The sequence below is a fragment of the Ictidomys tridecemlineatus genome, chromosome 7 (genome assembly GCF_052094955.1).
Source record: "Ictidomys tridecemlineatus isolate mIctTri1 chromosome 7, mIctTri1.hap1, whole genome shotgun sequence".
NCBI lineage: Eukaryota > Metazoa > Chordata > Mammalia > Rodentia > Sciuridae > Ictidomys > Ictidomys tridecemlineatus.
This window is the reverse complement of record NC_135483.1, coordinates 139,615,868-139,634,724: the sequence shown is the minus strand read 5'-3', so window position 1 is coordinate 139,634,724 and position 18,857 is coordinate 139,615,868. Positions and strand designations below refer to the sequence as shown.

General features: G+C 40.0%; 1 protein-coding gene across 4 annotated transcripts in view; it reads right to left on the bottom strand.

The window, feature by feature from the left end:
• Positions 1–1,654: 1,654 nt before the first annotated feature.
• Gad1 (glutamate decarboxylase 1) overlaps positions 1,655–18,857 on the bottom strand; it is a 40,240-nt gene continuing 23,037 nt past the window's right edge. For all 4 annotated transcript variants that reach the window (XM_021725912.3, XM_005324576.4, XM_040294454.2 and 1 more), the window contains 11 exons: positions 16,087–16,199; positions 14,786–14,901; positions 14,622–14,701; positions 14,342–14,396; positions 12,942–13,058; positions 11,640–11,704; positions 9,043–9,121; positions 7,929–8,078; positions 5,234–5,341; positions 3,861–3,950; positions 1,655–3,090 (listed from right to left, as the gene is read on the bottom strand). In XM_021725912.3, the coding sequence (XP_021581587.1) occupies positions 2,917–3,090; positions 3,861–3,950; positions 5,234–5,341; positions 7,929–8,078; positions 9,043–9,121; positions 11,640–11,704; positions 12,942–13,058; positions 14,342–14,396; positions 14,622–14,701; positions 14,786–14,901; positions 16,087–16,199 (1,147 nt within the window). In that variant the 3' untranslated portion in view covers positions 1,655–2,916. The remainder of the gene's footprint in view (positions 3,091–3,860; positions 3,951–5,233; positions 5,342–7,928; positions 8,079–9,042; positions 9,122–11,639; positions 11,705–12,941; positions 13,059–14,341; positions 14,397–14,621; positions 14,702–14,785; positions 14,902–16,086; positions 16,200–18,857) is intronic.

Sequence of the window (18,857 nt, the reverse complement as noted above, 5' to 3'; positions counted from 1 at the left end):
CAACTATTGCATTCAGTCTGGCATGGTAGAGCCAGGTGGCAGTAACTTGGGTATTACCCCTGCTAGGATAATAAGGCGTGGCTCCAGGACTAGACGTCACCCACTGGGGTTGAGTTACACTCACCTGCTCCTTTGTAATCCTACCCCTTTGCCCTTTTGGGGATAGAATGTTCCATGGAACCTCTCCTTGTGTGTCTCCTATATAAGAATAAAGAATTCCAGTGGCTCTCTCTCTTTCCATGGACCTCGAAGGTCTCAGAGCTGTCCCTGGATTATTGAAAAGGTACTTCTGTGTGCTTGTGTGCTTTCTTCTTTGCCATTTTCTTAAGTTATTGGAATAGTCAGATTTTGTGAGCCCAGCATTAAGTCAGCAGCTAGGGTAGATGGCGATAGATAACATTATTTTTATTCTTTATCCTATGTATGTGTGTTTAAAAAAATCCTCCTTATATAATCTGGGATGATTTTAAATAAAAATGATCCCACTCAAGAGAAGTGCCTGAAGGGGAGGGACTCCCAACTAAGGTCCGGACAGCAGAGACTGCTACAGATTCAGGACAAAGGGTTTGTGTCCTAACTGGTCACCAGAGGAGAGACCTCGACTGCATCCAAGGTGAAGGACTCCAGTGGAATCCTTCCAACGTGCATCATGCCAAAGTAAACTAAAACCATACATTACAATTTGTAGAGTGTTTCATTTCATTTCTCTCATATATATATATATGTTGTAGTTGGGCATGATACCTTTATTTTATTTATTTATTTTTATGTGGTGCTGAGGATCAAACCCAATGCCTCACACGTGCTAGGCAAGCACTTTACTGCTGAGCCACAAACCCAGCCTGAGTGCTTCATTTCTTTAAAAAAAAAAAAGTTGACAATACCATATGTCAGCAAGAATATGTAGTAAATGAAAAATGTGTGCATTGTTAGTGAGAATGCAAAATGGTGCAGCCACGTTGGCAGATGGCTTAACAGTACCTTATAAAGTTAGACATACTCTTACCATATAATCTAGGAATCCTACACTTGGCAATTTACCCAAGTCAAATGAAACCTTTGTTCACACAAGACATTAGTATGCAGTGAATATGAATTTGTATGAATAAGATAATATTTATTATCACTTAATAGAATATCATAGAAATTTGGCCCTATTTTCTAATAATTCAACTCCAAAATACATTTCCTGAGGAAATGAATTAGGACTATTATACAAGAAAATGCAGTAAGAAGGTATGAGTCTGTGATCTTACACACATTCAGAGACCACTGACACCAAATGATATACGGTCCTCACTAGAAGGAATATGTGTCTGCCATGCACAACACTGTAACCTCAGTGCTCAGAACGGTGCCTGATATAGAGAAAGAAAATACTTGTTGAATGAATGGAACTCCAAGCTATAAATAGGAAAATGAGAAGTGGGATCAACTTTTCTTAAGGCTTGAACACCAAATTTTATTTAACTAAAACCAATATAGATGATTGATTGTTTTTATAGATGAGGGGCTCAGGATCTATGACAACAGGTTGAATCTTAGCTTAATGAAGACACTGAGCATCACCTAAACTTAGCTAGTGGAAAGTGGATGGGCTAAGTAAAATTATAACTCAAAATCTTTCTTTATATGAAATACAAGCGAGAAGAAATATTTTTCAAATTCTCCATGGAGAATATATTTATTTACGTTCTTCTTGCATACTCTAAAACGCACAGTGTAGATTTCGTTTCTTCAAAAACAGTTGTGAAACTGGTAGTTTATCAGAGATCTTCAGAAGTTCTTCAGAAACATTGCCTTAGGTTTCAGCTAAGCGAGTCACAGAGATTGGTCATGAACTACTACAAAATTACAGGAGATCTAGTTATTTCCAGCAATTACTAGAAAAGCATTGAGAACACCAGACATACAGCCAGACAGAAGGCAAGAGAAGAGCAGATGTTTTTGAAGTAATAGGATATCAATATATATGACTCTATGTACAGTATCAGAATTCTTTTACAGACAGTACACTTATGCATAAATCATTATTTTAAGGGCACTCTAATATAAATACATGTCTCACTAATTTCAATCTTTTCTCTTTGGCTCACAAATGCACGAAAATACCATAAACAGTATTCAGAACTTACTTCATTAATATATAAATAAGATACATTACAAATGGAAAGAAAATACAAGATGCCTCTTTAACATGGTAAATCTCTGAATATAAATAAGCAATATTTCACTGACGTACAGTTAAACAGTATTGAATCATTACATATGTTCCCCCCACCCAAGATCAGACAACGGTAATATACACAATCTACACAAATCAATCTCTAAAAATGCAGCAATAGTACACTTGTAACAATGACTGCTACTGTTTTTCCCTAACAGGACACTAATGGGGAGGGCGTGATGCTTGTCATCTAGTAGTGCTTTTTCCTCATCCATCATTTTTCAGGTCGGAGAAACTCTGACAGGGAGGTCAACTCCCATCACCAACATTCCCTTTGGCCCCTATGATACAGCATTTTGGAGACCATCTTTCCTGCCATTGTTGGGCAAGCTGGTTTGCAATGTGTTTAACTCCTCAGTAACTGCTGAAAGTGAAGTTAATTCTCCTTGGGGCAGGAGACATGCTGTGTGCTAGTACTAAGCCACACTCACTATACATATATATATATGTAGAGAGAGAGAAGTATATATAACTGTACATATATACTGTGTTCCTAATGTGCAACTTTTTTAAAAAAAGAACATTATTTCCTGCTAACTCTAACAAGCTTAAAGTTGTAACAAGTAATCTTCAAGATATTATATTTTCCTTCAATGAAATGACCTATGTGTTTCAGCAACTTATAGAGGTTTGTTCTAGAGAGTCAGAGGGGAAAGGGAGTCCCATCAACTTCTGTTCTTCGAGGGTGATTACAGATCCTGACCCAGTCTTTCTATCTCCTCAATGAGGAAGTCGATGTCTGACTGGGTGGCGCCTGGGTTTGAAATGACCATCCGGAAGAAGTTGGCCTTGTCCCCCTGAGGCTGGTAGCCCACCATGGTTGTGCCCGACTCCATCATCAGGGCTTTGATCTTTGGAGCCACCTTATAATGGAAAACAAAACAAAACCCAAACCCGATATTAACACCTTCTCTTCTTAACAGTTCAAACCAATTGGCTTTTCACTATTTGTGTCTACACTGATATAAGCACAAAGAAATATTTTATATCAGGTGTGTTTTGTGGCTAATATCTAATGACTATTTAAGCCTGCCTCGTCAGTCATAAGATCCCTCAGAAAGTATGGGGTGACTGAATTTTGAAAGTCAGTCATGGAACAACAAAAATAAAAATAAAGAAAAACAAAGACAAATTAAGGCTTCTGCATAGGAGCTCAGGATACTGGGTTGAACACATATTTGCTCCATCGTTGGATAAATAAAATATTACATAAATATATTACTAACAGCTCTGGATAATAGATAAATACAGAAATGAACAGTTGAAATGAATCAACATTAGAGTAGACTTAGACTTAGTAAAAAGGTATCATAATGGATATAGTTTCATGTCAAATGTTCCTAGAAATATATCTATCATTCACTTGCTCTGCATAGGGTTCTTGTAATAGAGAATGCCATCCTAAGGTGGGATGCATTCTTTAGAGCTTCCTGTTATATCTGAACTGCAGCAAGGGCTCAATTTAGACCTGAGAACAATGTAACAAGATGGCTCACCAACACCCATCACTAGAAGCCCATCCCAAGTCTTTATTTTTCATTTCTTTCTCATTAGAAAGGCACATTAGAATGAGGATGTCCTGACCAGAGAAACTGCAAAGAATTAGATGAGACAAAAAAAAATAGGTCCATACCCTGTGCAATTTTTCCTGTCGCTCGGGGCTATCTGGAACACCTCTGAGGCTTTGTGGAATATACCAGAAACATACGTTTGTGTGCTCAGGCTGCAAAGATTTTAGCAAACAAAAGATAATTAAGAGAAAATGAAAGAAAACTGTTCCCAAGCCCATATGCACCCTCAGTGGAAGTTTCTCAGTCCAAAAAACGAGGACTAAATATCTGTCTCAAGATCCTGTTACTTCTACATATATGAGGCAGAAAAAGCCTGGTTTATCCAATTCTATCTCTTAGCAGAGCTTCTCCCTACAATCAATTTTCTAGATAACTCTAGTTACCACTTTTAAACACTGAAATATTAATAATTAAGTACATTAAGGTAATTGAAAAAGAAGGTTACTATTCATCTTGCCATTTGGAGAGGCTCACATACAGAAGATCCTTGAAAAATAATTTAGTTTATTGATACTAAATAGTTTGTTTCTGATGCTTTCACTTTCCTCCCTAGTTGCCGTTTCCAGCACTACATCTGCCAGTGACTGGCTTGAGACACTGCATTTGTTGTTTTCAATCTGCTAGTAGAATGTTTAAAATAATGCAAAGAATCAGAATAAGGTCCCATGGGTGAGATGCCCAAATAGTAGACCATTGATTTTAACTGCTCAGAGCTTTCTGTGCTCATTTGGAGACTCTCGGATATTTTCCTGATAGTTGAGGTTGCCTGATAAACAGGCAAAAGTGAAATGTAGGTGATGTTGTATACTCTGGGTTCTGAGTGGATTTTCTCTTCGAAGCACTGGCTCCAATTTCATCTTTCTTTATTCAATGGGAGCTCCATTAGGGAAGAGAGTATGTGTTTTGGCTAATACTGTATAATCCAGTCCCTGGCATGGGTCTGGAATGTGGTAGGAGCTCAGCAAACACTAGTATGATAAATGCTTTACTGTGTGAAGTCGGGGTATAAACTCAGGGAAAAGACAATTTTATCTGAATCCTTTATTCTACATAGAATAAAATAGAATCTCATTTTAGAATTGGTCCTGGTGGGTAAACATATACCCATCCTAAGAGATCCCATTCTAAGCTTCTTGGAATTGAGAAACACTTTATCATAGAGGTCCAGTACATTTTCATCTGGATGATGAAAAATTCAGACTTCTATGGAAAGACCTCTAGTATGCAAAGGGCTGGCTGAGAGTGACAGGATTTTAAATGAAGTAAAGGGGGGAAAGTCAGTGCAGTGCTACCAGAAGAAAAGTTCATGAACGTGGAGAAATTAAATGAACAGTGAAAATTCAGAAGCAGCTCATGGTGATGTGGGAATAATGGCTTTGGAAGATTCCTGCAGTGGTTTTCTGTAAGTGCTGTGCATTGGTCCATAACAACTTACCTCACCATCGAAAACCATCTGAAATTCTTCTCTGTTTTTAATCTTGGTGTAGAGATATTCAGCCAGTTCTAGACATTTGTTGATTTGATTTTCAAATCCCACTGTGCCCTGTTTTTAAAGAAAAAGGTCATAGTTGTTGATGGTAAGTTGTATTTCCCTGGGATGGGCATTTGGGAAGGCTGTGCTGTCCTTGTCTATGTGGAATATCAAAAGGAGTGTTCCTGGATGGAGATAGTCAGAAAAAAACCATCTAATTGAATAAGTACAGCTTTTTCAAAGTTCTGAGGACAGGAAGATGAAGTGGGCTTGTTTTCTCTCTTGAAGATACTCTCATCTCTGGGAAGTTATTCTCAATAGGGCTTTGAGCTTCCTGCTAGTTATTCATAACCTCAACTTGATGCCCATTTCTCATTTCTTTAGGATAGTGCTACTCAAAGAGTCATACCTGGACTGAGGCAGTCCACAAACCATAACTAGTCCAGGATGACATGAGTTATAGACATCGAGATTAGGCATTAAGAAACTATTAAAGCCATTCAACAGAGTAATTTTATGCATATTGACTCTAATGAAAATATTGGCTTATATTTTATATGTTCTGTATTTCATTTTTCCAGAAATTATTTTTTTATTTGTTCTAATTAGTTGCACATGACAGTAGAATGCACTTTGATACATCATACATAGATGGAGTATAATTTCTCATTCCTCTGGTTGTACATGACGTAGAATCCCACCTGTTGTATAGTTATAGTGTACATAGGGTAATAATGTCTGATTCATTCTACTATCCTTCTTACCCCCATACCCCTCCCCTCCCATCACTCCTAATCTAAAATAACTCTATTCTTCTCTAGCCCCAACCCTTATTGTGAATTAGCAACCGCATATCAGAGAAAACACTCAGCCCTCAGTTTTGTAGGATTGGCTCATTTCACTTAGCATGATATTCTCTAGCAATTCTTAATTGTAACAGTTCATGATAGGTTACAAAACAAACAACTAGTTCTTAAAAGATTACTACCTTAGAACCCATCTTCCCCAGCCAAGTCCTGACCAAACACATTCCACACTCTTGCAGGCAAGCTACCTTTTACCTAGCACAGAATTAATCCTTTTCAGTGACAGGCAGGCAGGCAAAGTGGATGGGGAAAGTCATTGGTCTCAGTTCCTGGTCTCAGTTCCTGCCCTAAGATGGCAATAGCTCCAACTATTGACAAACTGGATGAGTGTGAGTTTCCAAAGCCAGCATAGCTGGTTACTAGGCAGCACGAGGGTTGTTGAGTGGGTGGGTGTTAACGAGGAGAGCAGATGCACAAGGCTAGCTTGTGGATGGCTGATGGGCCTGGGCAGAGTACAGGCTGGCAAAGCCTGAGCTTCCTAGTAGTGTCACTGCTGACTGATCCCTGGGAATGAAGCCTCCACCAGGATCCCACCTCAGCAAATGATGCACCATGAGCCAACCTTCCTGAGGACGGTTCAAGAGGCTATCATTAGGCAAAATGACTGAGATGGGCCATGTGGTCATTACAGTATTTCTAAATAATAGGGCTCTTTCTCTTAATGCAATATATGGCTTTTGTTTTCTTTATGGTAGAAATTAAATTCAGATTCTTTCTATGTGAAGGCACACTAACTTGATATTTTGTTAGAAATCCTTGTTGTTTTGGTATTAGGTGGTCCTCATCTTAAACACGGAAATTATTAAAATTAACTTATAATAGGTAAATAAAAAATTAATGTGATATACAGTTGTGAAATCAATTGCCTTTACTTGATCATATAAAAATTCTTTTGAGCTGGGGGTGGTGGTGCAAACCTGTAATCCCAGTGGCTCAGGAGGCTGAGGTAGGAGGATGGGAGTTCAAAGCCAGCCTCTGCAACTTAGCAAGGCCCTAAGCAACTCAGAGAGACCCTTCTCTAAATAAAATACAAAAGGGCTGGGTGTGTGGCTCAGTGGTTAGGTTCAATCCCTGATACCAAAAAAAAAAAAAAAAAAAAAAAAAAAAGCTTTTGAAACAGTTACTAGTAATCTTCTCCATTACTCATATTTTTAGGGAAATTCTAATAGTTAAGCTTTGTCCCCCACGAACTGAAGTGCAACCCAAGAGCCTGAAGATGGCTAAAACAGCATGTTTCAGTCTAGTACAGGATTTCTCAAAGTATGCAGTTTCCAATCCTCAGCAACACACACACACACACACACACACATTGTGTAGTTTCTAGAACAGTGTATAAAGTACAAATAATGGAGAAGGCATTTCTTAAATAGAACTTGAAACTGTCATATATATTCCCTGATGAGAAGCCTCATAAAGGAAATTAGGGTTCTTCTCAGTGTAAGGCAGTTGTTTTATCTTTTACCTCTTTCTTTATGTCTACACTAGGTAATTTTAGCATCCCTATGGATTGCTGTAGAAATCCTTATCTTAGCACAAGTTTTAGTTTTTATAAGAGAAAGTTATAAGAAAACTTCATGATAATTCAAACTGAGGATACAGAACTGAAGGAAGAAGAGAGAATTCGGCCTAAGTGATAAACTTATTTCATTCACAAAGAAAATATAGTTAACTCAATTATCTAAGTATTGATCACACACATAGTGAGTTATCCGTGATATACCATGGCATCTCTTTCACAGGTGGTCTGTGCAAATTACATTTCTGCTCTATTTCCCAAATGTCCCCCTTCATACCTTTGCTTTCCACATCAGCCAGAACTTGAAGATGTCCACATGGCGGCCACACTGAATTGCCTTGTCCCCGGTGTCGTAGGAGACATCATATTGCTTGTCCGGCTGGAAGAGGTACCCTGCGCACATTTGGTTGCATCCTTGGAGTATACCCTGTCAAGGAAATCAAGGTGCGTGCATCTGTATTCACAGATTAGAGATGTCGATGCACAGAGGAGACTGGGGGTCACATGCAGTCTTTCTGCTGATGACTTTCTGAGGGCTTATACTTGTTCTGATATCCTTCTCTAAAACCACTCTTGGAAAAACTTTTCCCTTTTGCCCTCCGTCATTGATGAGCAAATGATCTCTTTCCTCAGATGCCCTATCCCTCTCAGTGCATTTGGAAGAGAGAGAGTGTGTGTGCGTGTGTGTGTGTTGTGAGTTGTTTCAAAGTCTGGGAAGTGCTATGGCATTCAGTGAGCAGGCATTAAGGATATACACTTCCTAAATGGGTGGGACAGTTTCATGATGGGAAGAAAACTTCTCCCCAAGAGTGCCTCCCAAAAGTCCTCTGACTTTTTCAAGATCTGCTATGAAGTTAACAGGGACTTGGTGTCTGAGTGGAGTCAAGGACTATGCAGGTCTAGGTTTCTCAAGCTGGGCTTTCTAGGATGCCTTAGGGTGCAGCAGTTTTAGGAAGCAGAGATGCTTTGGAAGGCAGGCTCCTATTGTTATGTGTTGGTATTTGTAGTTCTTGTACCTTAGGCAAGAACTGATTTTTTCCTTATTTCAGCCATTCATACTAAGAATTCATACTAAGAACTCAAAGTCTGTTCCAGTGAGCACTTTTGTCTTCACCTGATCACTCTCATATTTGTGCAAACACGAAGGGATGCACAAATAATTCCCTGACAGGTTGGTACTGAACAAGGAGGAAAGGCAGTCGATGCAAGAGCCTGGAGGAGAATCTAGGTGAGCCACAAGGGCAGGAAAGGACAGTAACCACAGTCTCACAATGGGGCTGCCAATCTTGTGAGTTAGCCGGCAAGTATGTGAAAGGACCCCACGCTTTTCCCTTCTTGTGCCTTTAAATGGACCTGCAGGCGGTCAGCGAATCTCTGCAGGGAGTACAGACCTTTTCCCTGACGAGAATGGCAGAGCACTGTAGCAGCACGCCCATCAGTTTGTGAGGGTTCCAGGTGACTGAGTTGGCCCTGAAAGAAGCACATGATCCTTTGAGGAGAAGGTGCAGGAGTTGAGAGAGAGGCAAATGCCCTGTGGATGAAAACGCCACCCGTCTCCACTTGAGTCAGAAATCTTTCCCCGCCTATTCTCCTAAATTTGCGGGCAGTTTCAGAGTATTACGTTGCAGAGTGCATCTGCTAAGTAACTGCTATTAATCATAGGTAACATTTATGGAGAATTTATGTGTTTGATTGTTCTTTGAGCTTTAGGCATATATCGATATGGGAGTGTGGTTAAGAGCTCAGATTTTGAAGCCAACCTGTCCAAGTCTAAATCCTGGCTCTGACATTTGCTAACTTGGGCAGGTTACATAACTCCTCTGGGTCTCACTGTTCCCATCGGTAAGATGGAAAGTCTACCTCATAGAATCAAATAAAGGATAAAATGAGTTAATAAATATAAAATACTTATAATAGTGCCTGGAACACATAATTCCCACACAACCCTATGATATAGGTACTATTACTGCTCCTAATTTAGATGGAGAAACTGATGTACAAGGTTAAATGTGTTACCTAAAGCCACACAGCTGGGAAGGACTGGTGCAAAGATTCAAATCCAGGAGTCTAACTGTAGAGCCCGCGCTCATGCCCACTCCACTAGACTGTCTCCCTCTGGGCACCAGACCTTGGATTCTTTGTGCCTTTCTGTTCTTATTTTTAAAATGGATGGGTGACATGGAACCTACCTATGTATGGTGCAGTAATAAAGAGGACACCTGAAAGTAAAAATCAACTGTGAGACTATTCTAGACTTTGACCAACTAGTTGCATTGATTTTTCCTCCTATTTTAAAAAATTTTCTAAATTTATTATTTATTAATTTACTTTAGCAGCACTGTTTAAATGAGCATGATTTTTGCCAGTTTGGGCTGCAATGCCAACCCAACAAGCACTGTCTCCTAGCAACAGCATCAGTCCATCAGACACAATTAGATGGTGAAGGAGCACATGGGCCAGGAATTACAGACACAATCAAGTATGTATGTTGATTAAAACTTGGGTAACTTGCTTCAGTGGGTTACAGACTTCTTGCCCCATAGCCTGGCCCACAGCTGAGCACTGTGTTTTCATACCTGTGAAAAGCTGCTTTTCCTTGACAGAGCAATTGCCTTGGTATTATACTGCCTCTACTCTTCGCACTAAACCCTTGCTGTGAATTTTTAACCTCTTCATCTTTCTTAGTCCTTTAGAGGGGGAATAACTTAGTGCATATGTGCATGCATTTCAAGGAGAAGAGAGAAAGGCCTCAAGTACTTTCCCCCTAAGTGCATAAGCAAGAAAACCTTGTGAAAGAAACCTGTGAGTATGCCCAAGGCAAGTTAATTAACTTCTGACCTCACGAAAAAGCGTTCATGTGAAGCCACATTTAAAAGGTAGTGAATTTGATCAGTTTTCTCATTGCTGTCATTTATCAAGTCATTTAAAAATTATATTAAGATCTCATAAAATGTCTTAAATGGTTCTCTGAATATCTCGAAGGTCTGAAGTAAATTATTATTATTTTTACTGCTATAAATGGAAAGTAATAAGACAGGGTATGAATTCAGTTTTATTTAAAAGACACATTTTTTTAACATTTAAAATGTTAAAAAAAATTCTGGTACAAAATATTTTAGGTTTTCCTAGAGTCAAAGATGGGAAGAGAAAACTGCCTGAAAAATTTCATGTCCAGTTGGGCTGGCTCATGGTCATTGCATATATTATTTTCCAAGTTATAGGACTATATAATCATGCTTCAAACAGCAGTCTCGCCCATCTTGACACTGGCACTTTGAAACAGACAGAAGGGAGGAGTGGTAACAAAAGCCAGAGTTCTTGCTAGAAAAGAAATCATGGTGTGCTGCCTGGTACTTGCTCCACATCCATCTCTCCCATTGTAGTCTGCTCTTAACCCACCCCACTGCTTTGCTCCAGCCTCACTGGTTTCTCTGCTGGTTCTTCAGTTTGCCAAGAACAGTCCTACCTCAGGGCCTTTGTGCTTGCCATTCCCACTGCCTAGAACACTCTTTCCCATATCCTTGCTTCCTGTCTCCCTTTATCCCAGTACTGCTAAGACAAGGTAGCTGGAGCTGAGCATCTTGTTATTTTCCCAGGAGTCAGTTTACTGAGGAAAAACAAAAATAAAATCAAAAACAAATGGAATGGCTGGACTTTCTTGTACCCTTGGCTAACTCTGATTGAGCCTCCAAATAAATCCCCACACTATTTAGTGTCTCTTCTCTCCATCCTGGGCACCTGCAATTTTATCTACTGTCACACTTATGACACAGTGTTATAATTGCTTGTTTAGGGATCTAATTTGTGAATGCACAGAGGACTCATTTGACTAATAAATCAATCATACAGTAAGTGCTCAATAAATGCCTGCTGAACTAAGAGTGAACTAAGTCAGAGAAAAGGTGTTGGCAATCAGGGCAGGCTGACATCAGAGCACAGCGTGTTTGGTGTTCTGGATGCAGGGAGGCCCAGCATGTGTGGCCCATACCTTTCTATGCCGCTGAGTTTATGGCGGTGCTTCCTGGACATGAGCAGCCCACCGCCCCAGGCAGCCTGTGAGGACAGAGAAAGGAGGGAGAGGAGCAGCGACATTGAGATCTAAGACCAGTCACTCCACACCGCTAGGAACACACCAGCAGAACGTAAAAGGTGAAAAGCAAGCTTCTTTGATAAAAGGAGCCCACCCCATTCAACCAGTACCCTCAATATTGATCATTCCTTTACCAGAAGTTCTGGGCTGGGAATGTAGCTCAATGGTAGAGCACTTGCCTAGCATGTGGGTGGCCCTGGGTTCCATCTCTAGCATCACCAAAAAAAAAAAAGAAAGAAACACAAAGTTCTTCCAATTGAATGTCAGCTCTCTGACTGATACCCATAAGCCAGGTCTGAGCTTATGGTGTCTTTTGGATCCAAGACCCAAAGTACTGTGGAAAGCCAGGGATACTGTGAGTCTCCTAAGGAGGTCCTGGAAGCTACCCCAAGGGCTGGGGCATGTGGTCTGCTTCTTCCTAGAATAGAATTCTAAAAGCTCCTGAGAAAATCAGAAAGCATCAACTCCCACCAGTCTGGAGGTCCCACCAAGCTCCAGCAGCAGCAGGACATTTTCGTGGGTACTGATACATGTTTACTAGATAGCTTGGCATGTTATCCGACACAGCAGCTTTTGTTAGTTATTGTTCAGTAGCAGGGCAGATGTCCCCATTGTCCTGTTGTAAGAAGTTAAATGCATCAAAGGATGGACAGAAACAAAGGAAAAAGACACCCAATCACACGTGTGAAAGTGCACCTTTTGTATTGCCAGGGAAATTTGGGACTAAACCTCTTAGTTGATAACATCTTCTATATATTTCCTTATTTTTCCTGCATGTAGCAGGTAGGCACTCTTTTTAGAAAAATGTTTTCCAAGATTGGACTTCAGGCAGATAGCTGAGTGTTCACATTCGTAGTCACTTTCTGTATATGGTGTCCTACACTTTTCCCCCTTTGAAATCAGCTATATTGTACTCTGTAGCCATTTGTTTGAACAAAGGAACCTGGAAAGGCAATAGAAACCATATTCTAGGAAGAACCACAGAGGATAGCAACTGAACAGTAAGGAACTGGAAGAGTCCCAGGTCTCTGGTAGGTATCAGTCCTGATTAGCTGGCTAGTGACCAGGGAAGAGCTGAAACTACCTTGGTGTGCAGAAAAGGCCAGCTGGGGTGTTGGGAGCAGCTTGAAGCAAATCATAAAACAGAGCTGCTTCCATTCCCTGAACGGACTGGGCTGCTCTGTGAATTATAGCACTTACATCGACATGGAGCCAAAGGTTGTATTTCTCACAAATATCTGCAATCTCTTGTATCGGATCAAAAGCGCCATAAACAGTTGTGCCAGCAGTTGCATTGACATAAAGAGGAACATATCCCTATGAGGAGGGAGAGAGAGAGAGAGAGAAAGCTGATTAGTGCTTTTAACCTTTCTCATTTTCCCACTTTCATATGAATTGGAAGAAAGTAATAGCATTTATTTCAAACAGTGATCAACAGAGCTGGTATGGTAGTATTCTTTGTTGGTTCATTCACTCATTCATTCAACTTTTAGTAACTTTTATGTGCCAGGCCCTGTTGTAGATGATGGGACTATAGCAGTGAGCAGAGTAGATAAATTCTGCATTCACCAAGTTTACATTCTAGAAGGAGGGAAAAGTGACAGATCATAAAATTAAATAATCAAAATACACCCTACATTTAGTGGTAAGTTCTGTGGCTAAATAAATAAATGTATGTGACAGGGGTTTGGAGTGATGGGCAGGTATAATTCCAAATACTTCATTTCTGAATATCATCTGGATGTTGTTTTTTTGTAGGTGTTGTGTTGTTTTAAGTTCATTGATATAAACAATTGAACCAAAATTGTTCAGTGATTTAGAATAGGTCTATACACTGTGGAAGCTAACACAGTAACACCTGGTGAAATTTGATGTGAACAAGAAGCAAATGAGGAAGTGGATTATAAAGATAAAACAGGTTGGGGAAATCTGAATCTCAGGTGCTTCTGAAGCTCAGGTCTCTCACCTCTCCTTCTTGCTCAGACCTAGCAACATTTCCTTCTCTGCAGAGACCCCAGCAAACAACTACAATTAGAGAAGGAGATACAAAAAGATAACCCAAACAACAATGTGTTGGAAATGGCCTGGCAGCTACCTGGCAATGACTTGAGGATACATCTGTTCTGTGAAATTTATTTGTTTAATAGAGTTTGTTGAGGCTGGATTTGCCAAATACCCCTGGCCATCTGCTAGGGCATGAAAGCACTTTGTGTAACACAATTCTAAAGCTAAAATGTTCTTAATAAAATGAGGTCATACTTAAGAAGAAACAAGTCCAATTAGGCTGGATCTTCCTAATGCTCAGGGAGTTGATTTATTGAAGAATATCAAACTAATCACTTTGCATAAAGAAGGCAAGTGGTTTAGTGACTAAATTTTTCATTTTTCAAAAAGAAAACTAATATTTTGTAGACATCAATCTACAAGTCGTTTGAGGCCAAATTATTTCATAATTTGCAAATAAGCAAATATCTGAGAAAAGAATTTTAGAAACACATAAAATTATCTCAGGGTCAAAGATTTTCATTGTCTGGATCAGAAATAGGGCATTTTAAAAAATTCATAGTCACTGGAGTATAGGTGTACTATATTGTACATACCTTTTGCTTGGCTTCAAGAATCTTTGCCTCTAAATCAGCTGGAATTATCTTTCCCCTGTAATTATTGTAAAAGGAGGGAAATTAAAATGAAGAATCAATGAGACTGCACATGAAAAAACTTATAGCAGCAGCAAAAAAAGTAATTTAATCGGGTATTTTCAACAGACCATTAGCAGCTTGGCACACTGTACTGCACCAGTCCTTAAGCACAATAAAACAAATTTAACAGATGAACACATTTAATACATCAAGAACCTAATATTCACTCTCCCCTGCCTACCTTTCATTGCACTTTATCAAAATCACATTGTCAGTTCCAAAGCCAAGCGCGGCCCCAGCTTTCTTTATGGAATAGTGACTCTGCAACACATGGAGGCTTAAGGTTAAAAGTTTAACAGTGCCTTGGAAAACACCCGCATGCGTGTGCCAAAGCCCCTGACTCACGTGTTCTGAGGTGAAGAGGACCAGTTTGGGCACAGCGGCCATGCCCTTTGTCTTAACTTCCGGGAAGTACTTGTAGCGAGCAGCCATGATGCCGTACATGTTGGATATGGCTCCCCCTATCAGCAAGCAGACATATGGGCTCTTTCATTATTGCTTCTAGCTCAAAGCCTGAGCTGGTGTCTCAAGAAAGAAAGGAGGTCAGGAAGGGGAAGGATAATATCCTGATATGTTTTTGGGGCTTCCCTATTGCCAGGGCCTCTCTCTGGACCCTTGTCCCTGGGGATAGAAGTGGCCACACTCACTTCCAAGGCCATGTAGGCAATTTGGCTGGAGGTGATTCACTTACTCCAGTGCCCCTCCCAGAGGAAGCCTGGATAGAAATACAAGAGGATGTGGCAGCAGTAGCTACAAAGAGATGGGTGAGTTACAACCTTTCGGCTTCTACTGTCTGTTCAATCTATTTACTGAACAAAAATGAATCTGTTCCCTGAGTCCAGAAAGACGAGAGGGAAAGAGAGAGCAAGAGAGAGTAATGAAACCTACAGAAGGAAATAGTGACATTGTTTAGTGACTGGGTTTTGGAGTCATTTAGGAGAGCTTTAAGTTTACTTAAATAAAAATGAATTCATGTTTTAACTGGACAAAGACACAAGGAGAATTGAGGTAACTATCGAGGTATGTATGGCCACTGGAAACTAGCCACTTTTCCATCAGTTACCTGAAATGAAATGGGCAAATTCATGGTCTGCTTGAATTGCCTGGACAGTTGCATTTTTTTTTTCTTCTCTCCACCTTGCACACAATCACACTTTCTCTGACACCATCTAAAACTCCTCCCTACTCCAAGAATACCTGTCTTTGTTTTGAAGATTACTGATACTTTTTTTTGTTGTTGTTGTCCTGGTGGTACTGAGGATTAAATTTGGGGGTAAGCGATTACTGAGCTACATTTTTAGCCCTTTTCACTTTTATCTTGAGAAAGGAGTTTACTAACTCATCCAGGTGGGCCTCGAATTTACCATCCTCCTGCCTCAGCCTTGTTGTGTCTACGTTGAACTAGAGATTCAAAGTAGATACACAATTTGGCTGAAGTTAATCAGTTCATTAATAATCTTGACACACTGATTCTCCAGCACATCAAACTGCTATTGACAGTGAAGCTTTGTGTAGTATGACTACTTTGTACTGATTTAGGCACAGCCTTTTTTAGTTCAGAGAAAATGTAGCATTCTTGCTAGCCTTCATCCAAGAATCCCAAGAACCCATATTATAAAACCTTGAGGACAGTCAGAGAAACCTACCAGGAGAAAATATCCCATCACCATCTTTACTTGACCATCCAATCATCTCTCTCATCTTCTTAAGAGTTATTTGCTCCATGAGGACGAACACGGGTGCAATTTCATATGTAAACCTGAAAAGATGTTAAGAAAAAGGATGAAAATAAAGAAGTGAAATCACTTATTTTTGGAACACAGACAATTGGTTTAGAACTTGGATTCTAAACAGATGTTCAAAACCCCTAAAACAATTCATTTCCTGGAAATGCATTAACTCACCAATCATAAAATGTCAGAAACCAGCCTGGATAACCAAGAGAGGGAGAGAGGTGGTGGTGGTAGGAGGGTGTGCTCTGTGGTACTTCACCAGCAGAACAGATTCATCAGTCTTAGGTATGGTTCACCCAGAGGAATAGAAGGAAAGGTAATGACTTTTCTGGGTCGTTTTTACCTTTCACCTCTAAGACTTAGTGTGGGACAGAGCAAATGTTAATTGAAAAAAATATATTCTAAGTTCTCCTGAAAATTGGTTTGCAACATTTCTAAAAAGGACTGCCAGTTTCACACTTGTAGAATCTATAAAAACCAGAGCCAAAGTCTGTTTTTTACAAATAATGTAAACATCTGAGAGCTAACTGTGAAAATAATTGGAAATATTGACCCATGTTTTAAAGACCTTAATATAATTATCTACATGGTTTTTCTACTGATATTCCCCAAGGACAGCTATGTATCTATAATTCTCTGAGGTCAATATCTGTCAAGAATAATTATAAGTGATGACTTTCTAATTACAAATTATAAATAACAAGAAGATAGTCAACTGGCATACACAGTTAACTGTGGGCATCAGATCTCCTGGCAGGTTACATTTGTCTCCTAATAAACTGATGTGAAAGTGGCAAGCCATGCTCTTTCAAAGCAATTCAAAGCAGAGGCACAGTCTAGTAGAACAGTCATTGAAACAAGATCATGCACCAAATAGAGCCTAAGACAAATGAAGGAAGGTCCATCTACCTAAAATTAAGCCAGAAGACCAAAAGATATTTACTAAGCTCTAAGGCTCTTTGTCTTTCTTGGTTCTGCTTGAACTTCTTAAGCATCTGAGTCTGTGGGCTGGGCTGAAGAGAGATGCCTAGACCGACTCAGTCAAGTGATGTGGGGAGGCATTGTCACTGGTTAGGGTGTGCTAGTGACTAGGACTAATGGGAATTCTTGCTTGTTAAATGATTTAGAAAAGCTATTTGCAAGGACGAGATAACTCATGCTGTACATGAGACATAGGTGAAGCTACTAAGTTTTAATGATAGAGGAAAAAGCAGTCACATTAATCACACGACAATAGAAGATGACAAAAAGATCCAAGAGGATCCTCAGGAAATGTCTGTTGGTAAAAGAATTTTGTTTCCAAAAAGAACATGTCCATTTTCCTTGGGAGGCCCCTGGAAATTTAGGAGGAAGACCCTTGGGAACCATGTGTTCAGTTACCATCACCTCTGGAGGTCACAATCATGCTTTGGTTCTGCTCTGAGCCCCATCACCGTAGCAACCAACACTCCCTCATGTCTGATGGCCTGATAAAGGAAGAAGAAGAGAAGGATTCCTGGTTTAGCCTGTGCTGCTGAGTGTATCAAGAGGCAAACTCATGATGTGCTTCCACCCATTCTTGAACAAATGAATTATCAGTGGTTCCACAGATTTTTGGAAAAGTTGGAATGGCAAAAATGTTTGCATGGTGAAGAGATATAGATGGCAAGTGTGTGTGCTAGAATCTTACAATACCAAAGAAATCTCTCTGGGGTAAGGTAAGGAACAAATGAAATCATTTACTATAACGTATCAAGGATTGTATGAAAGCTGAGTTAGAATTAAGTTGGTGTTAGACAGCCAGATGCGAACTGCATGGGGAAGGGAGAAGGCACAGTACCAAAGACCAGGGGCTTGGTTCAGCTCTGAGTTTCATGATTTCAATCTACTTGGGCTTCAGGTTTGCATGAATTGTTCTTACCTAAGACCAGTAACACGGCCATTACTTTCAGGTTCCATAGGAAGTCAAGAAGGTTCTATCATGAGGCTATCTGACCTTATCTATCTCAATTTCGTTATTTATGCCAGGCACTTGATTCCTAAACTTTTTTCAGTTCTATTCATCCGATGCTTACTAAGTGCCAGGCAATATCCTATGCATGGAGGAGATGAAGAATTCCTAATCTTGAGGAGGAAGCTTCTTAGGGGAATCCAGCATCTGACTCTTGACCTAAGGTACCTCCTGTTTGACAGTCCCTGCCTAGGTCTGAAGGATCAATTTTCCCAAACTAACAACAAACTTATTCTGGCTCATGACCTTAATCTGACATTCTTCCTCTCCTATGAGCTGGGAGACTGGCCCATGGCTGTTGATCCATGGAATAACATGGTGTTCCCTATTCCTAACTGACAAGTGGGATAACGTGGTGTTCCCTATTCCTAACGTCACTTCTGACCCTGCCTTCCCATTCTAGGTCATGTTTATAATTGTTTTGGGGGAAGTATGCTTGCACCCAAAGCCTTATAGAAGGTCTTAAAGTTTACCATAGAGCAGAAGTTCTTGACTTAATGGGGGGGGGGGTCACAAACTCCCTTGGGAATCCTAGGAAAGCTAGGTCCCTATCTCTAGGTAAAAAGTTATGCACATAATTTTGTGTATAATTATAGGAAATTCTCCTCTTACACAATCTGGACCCCAGGTTAGGTACTCTTTCCCTATATGACAGATGAAAACAGATGAAATAAAGAGATCCAAGGTTAAATAT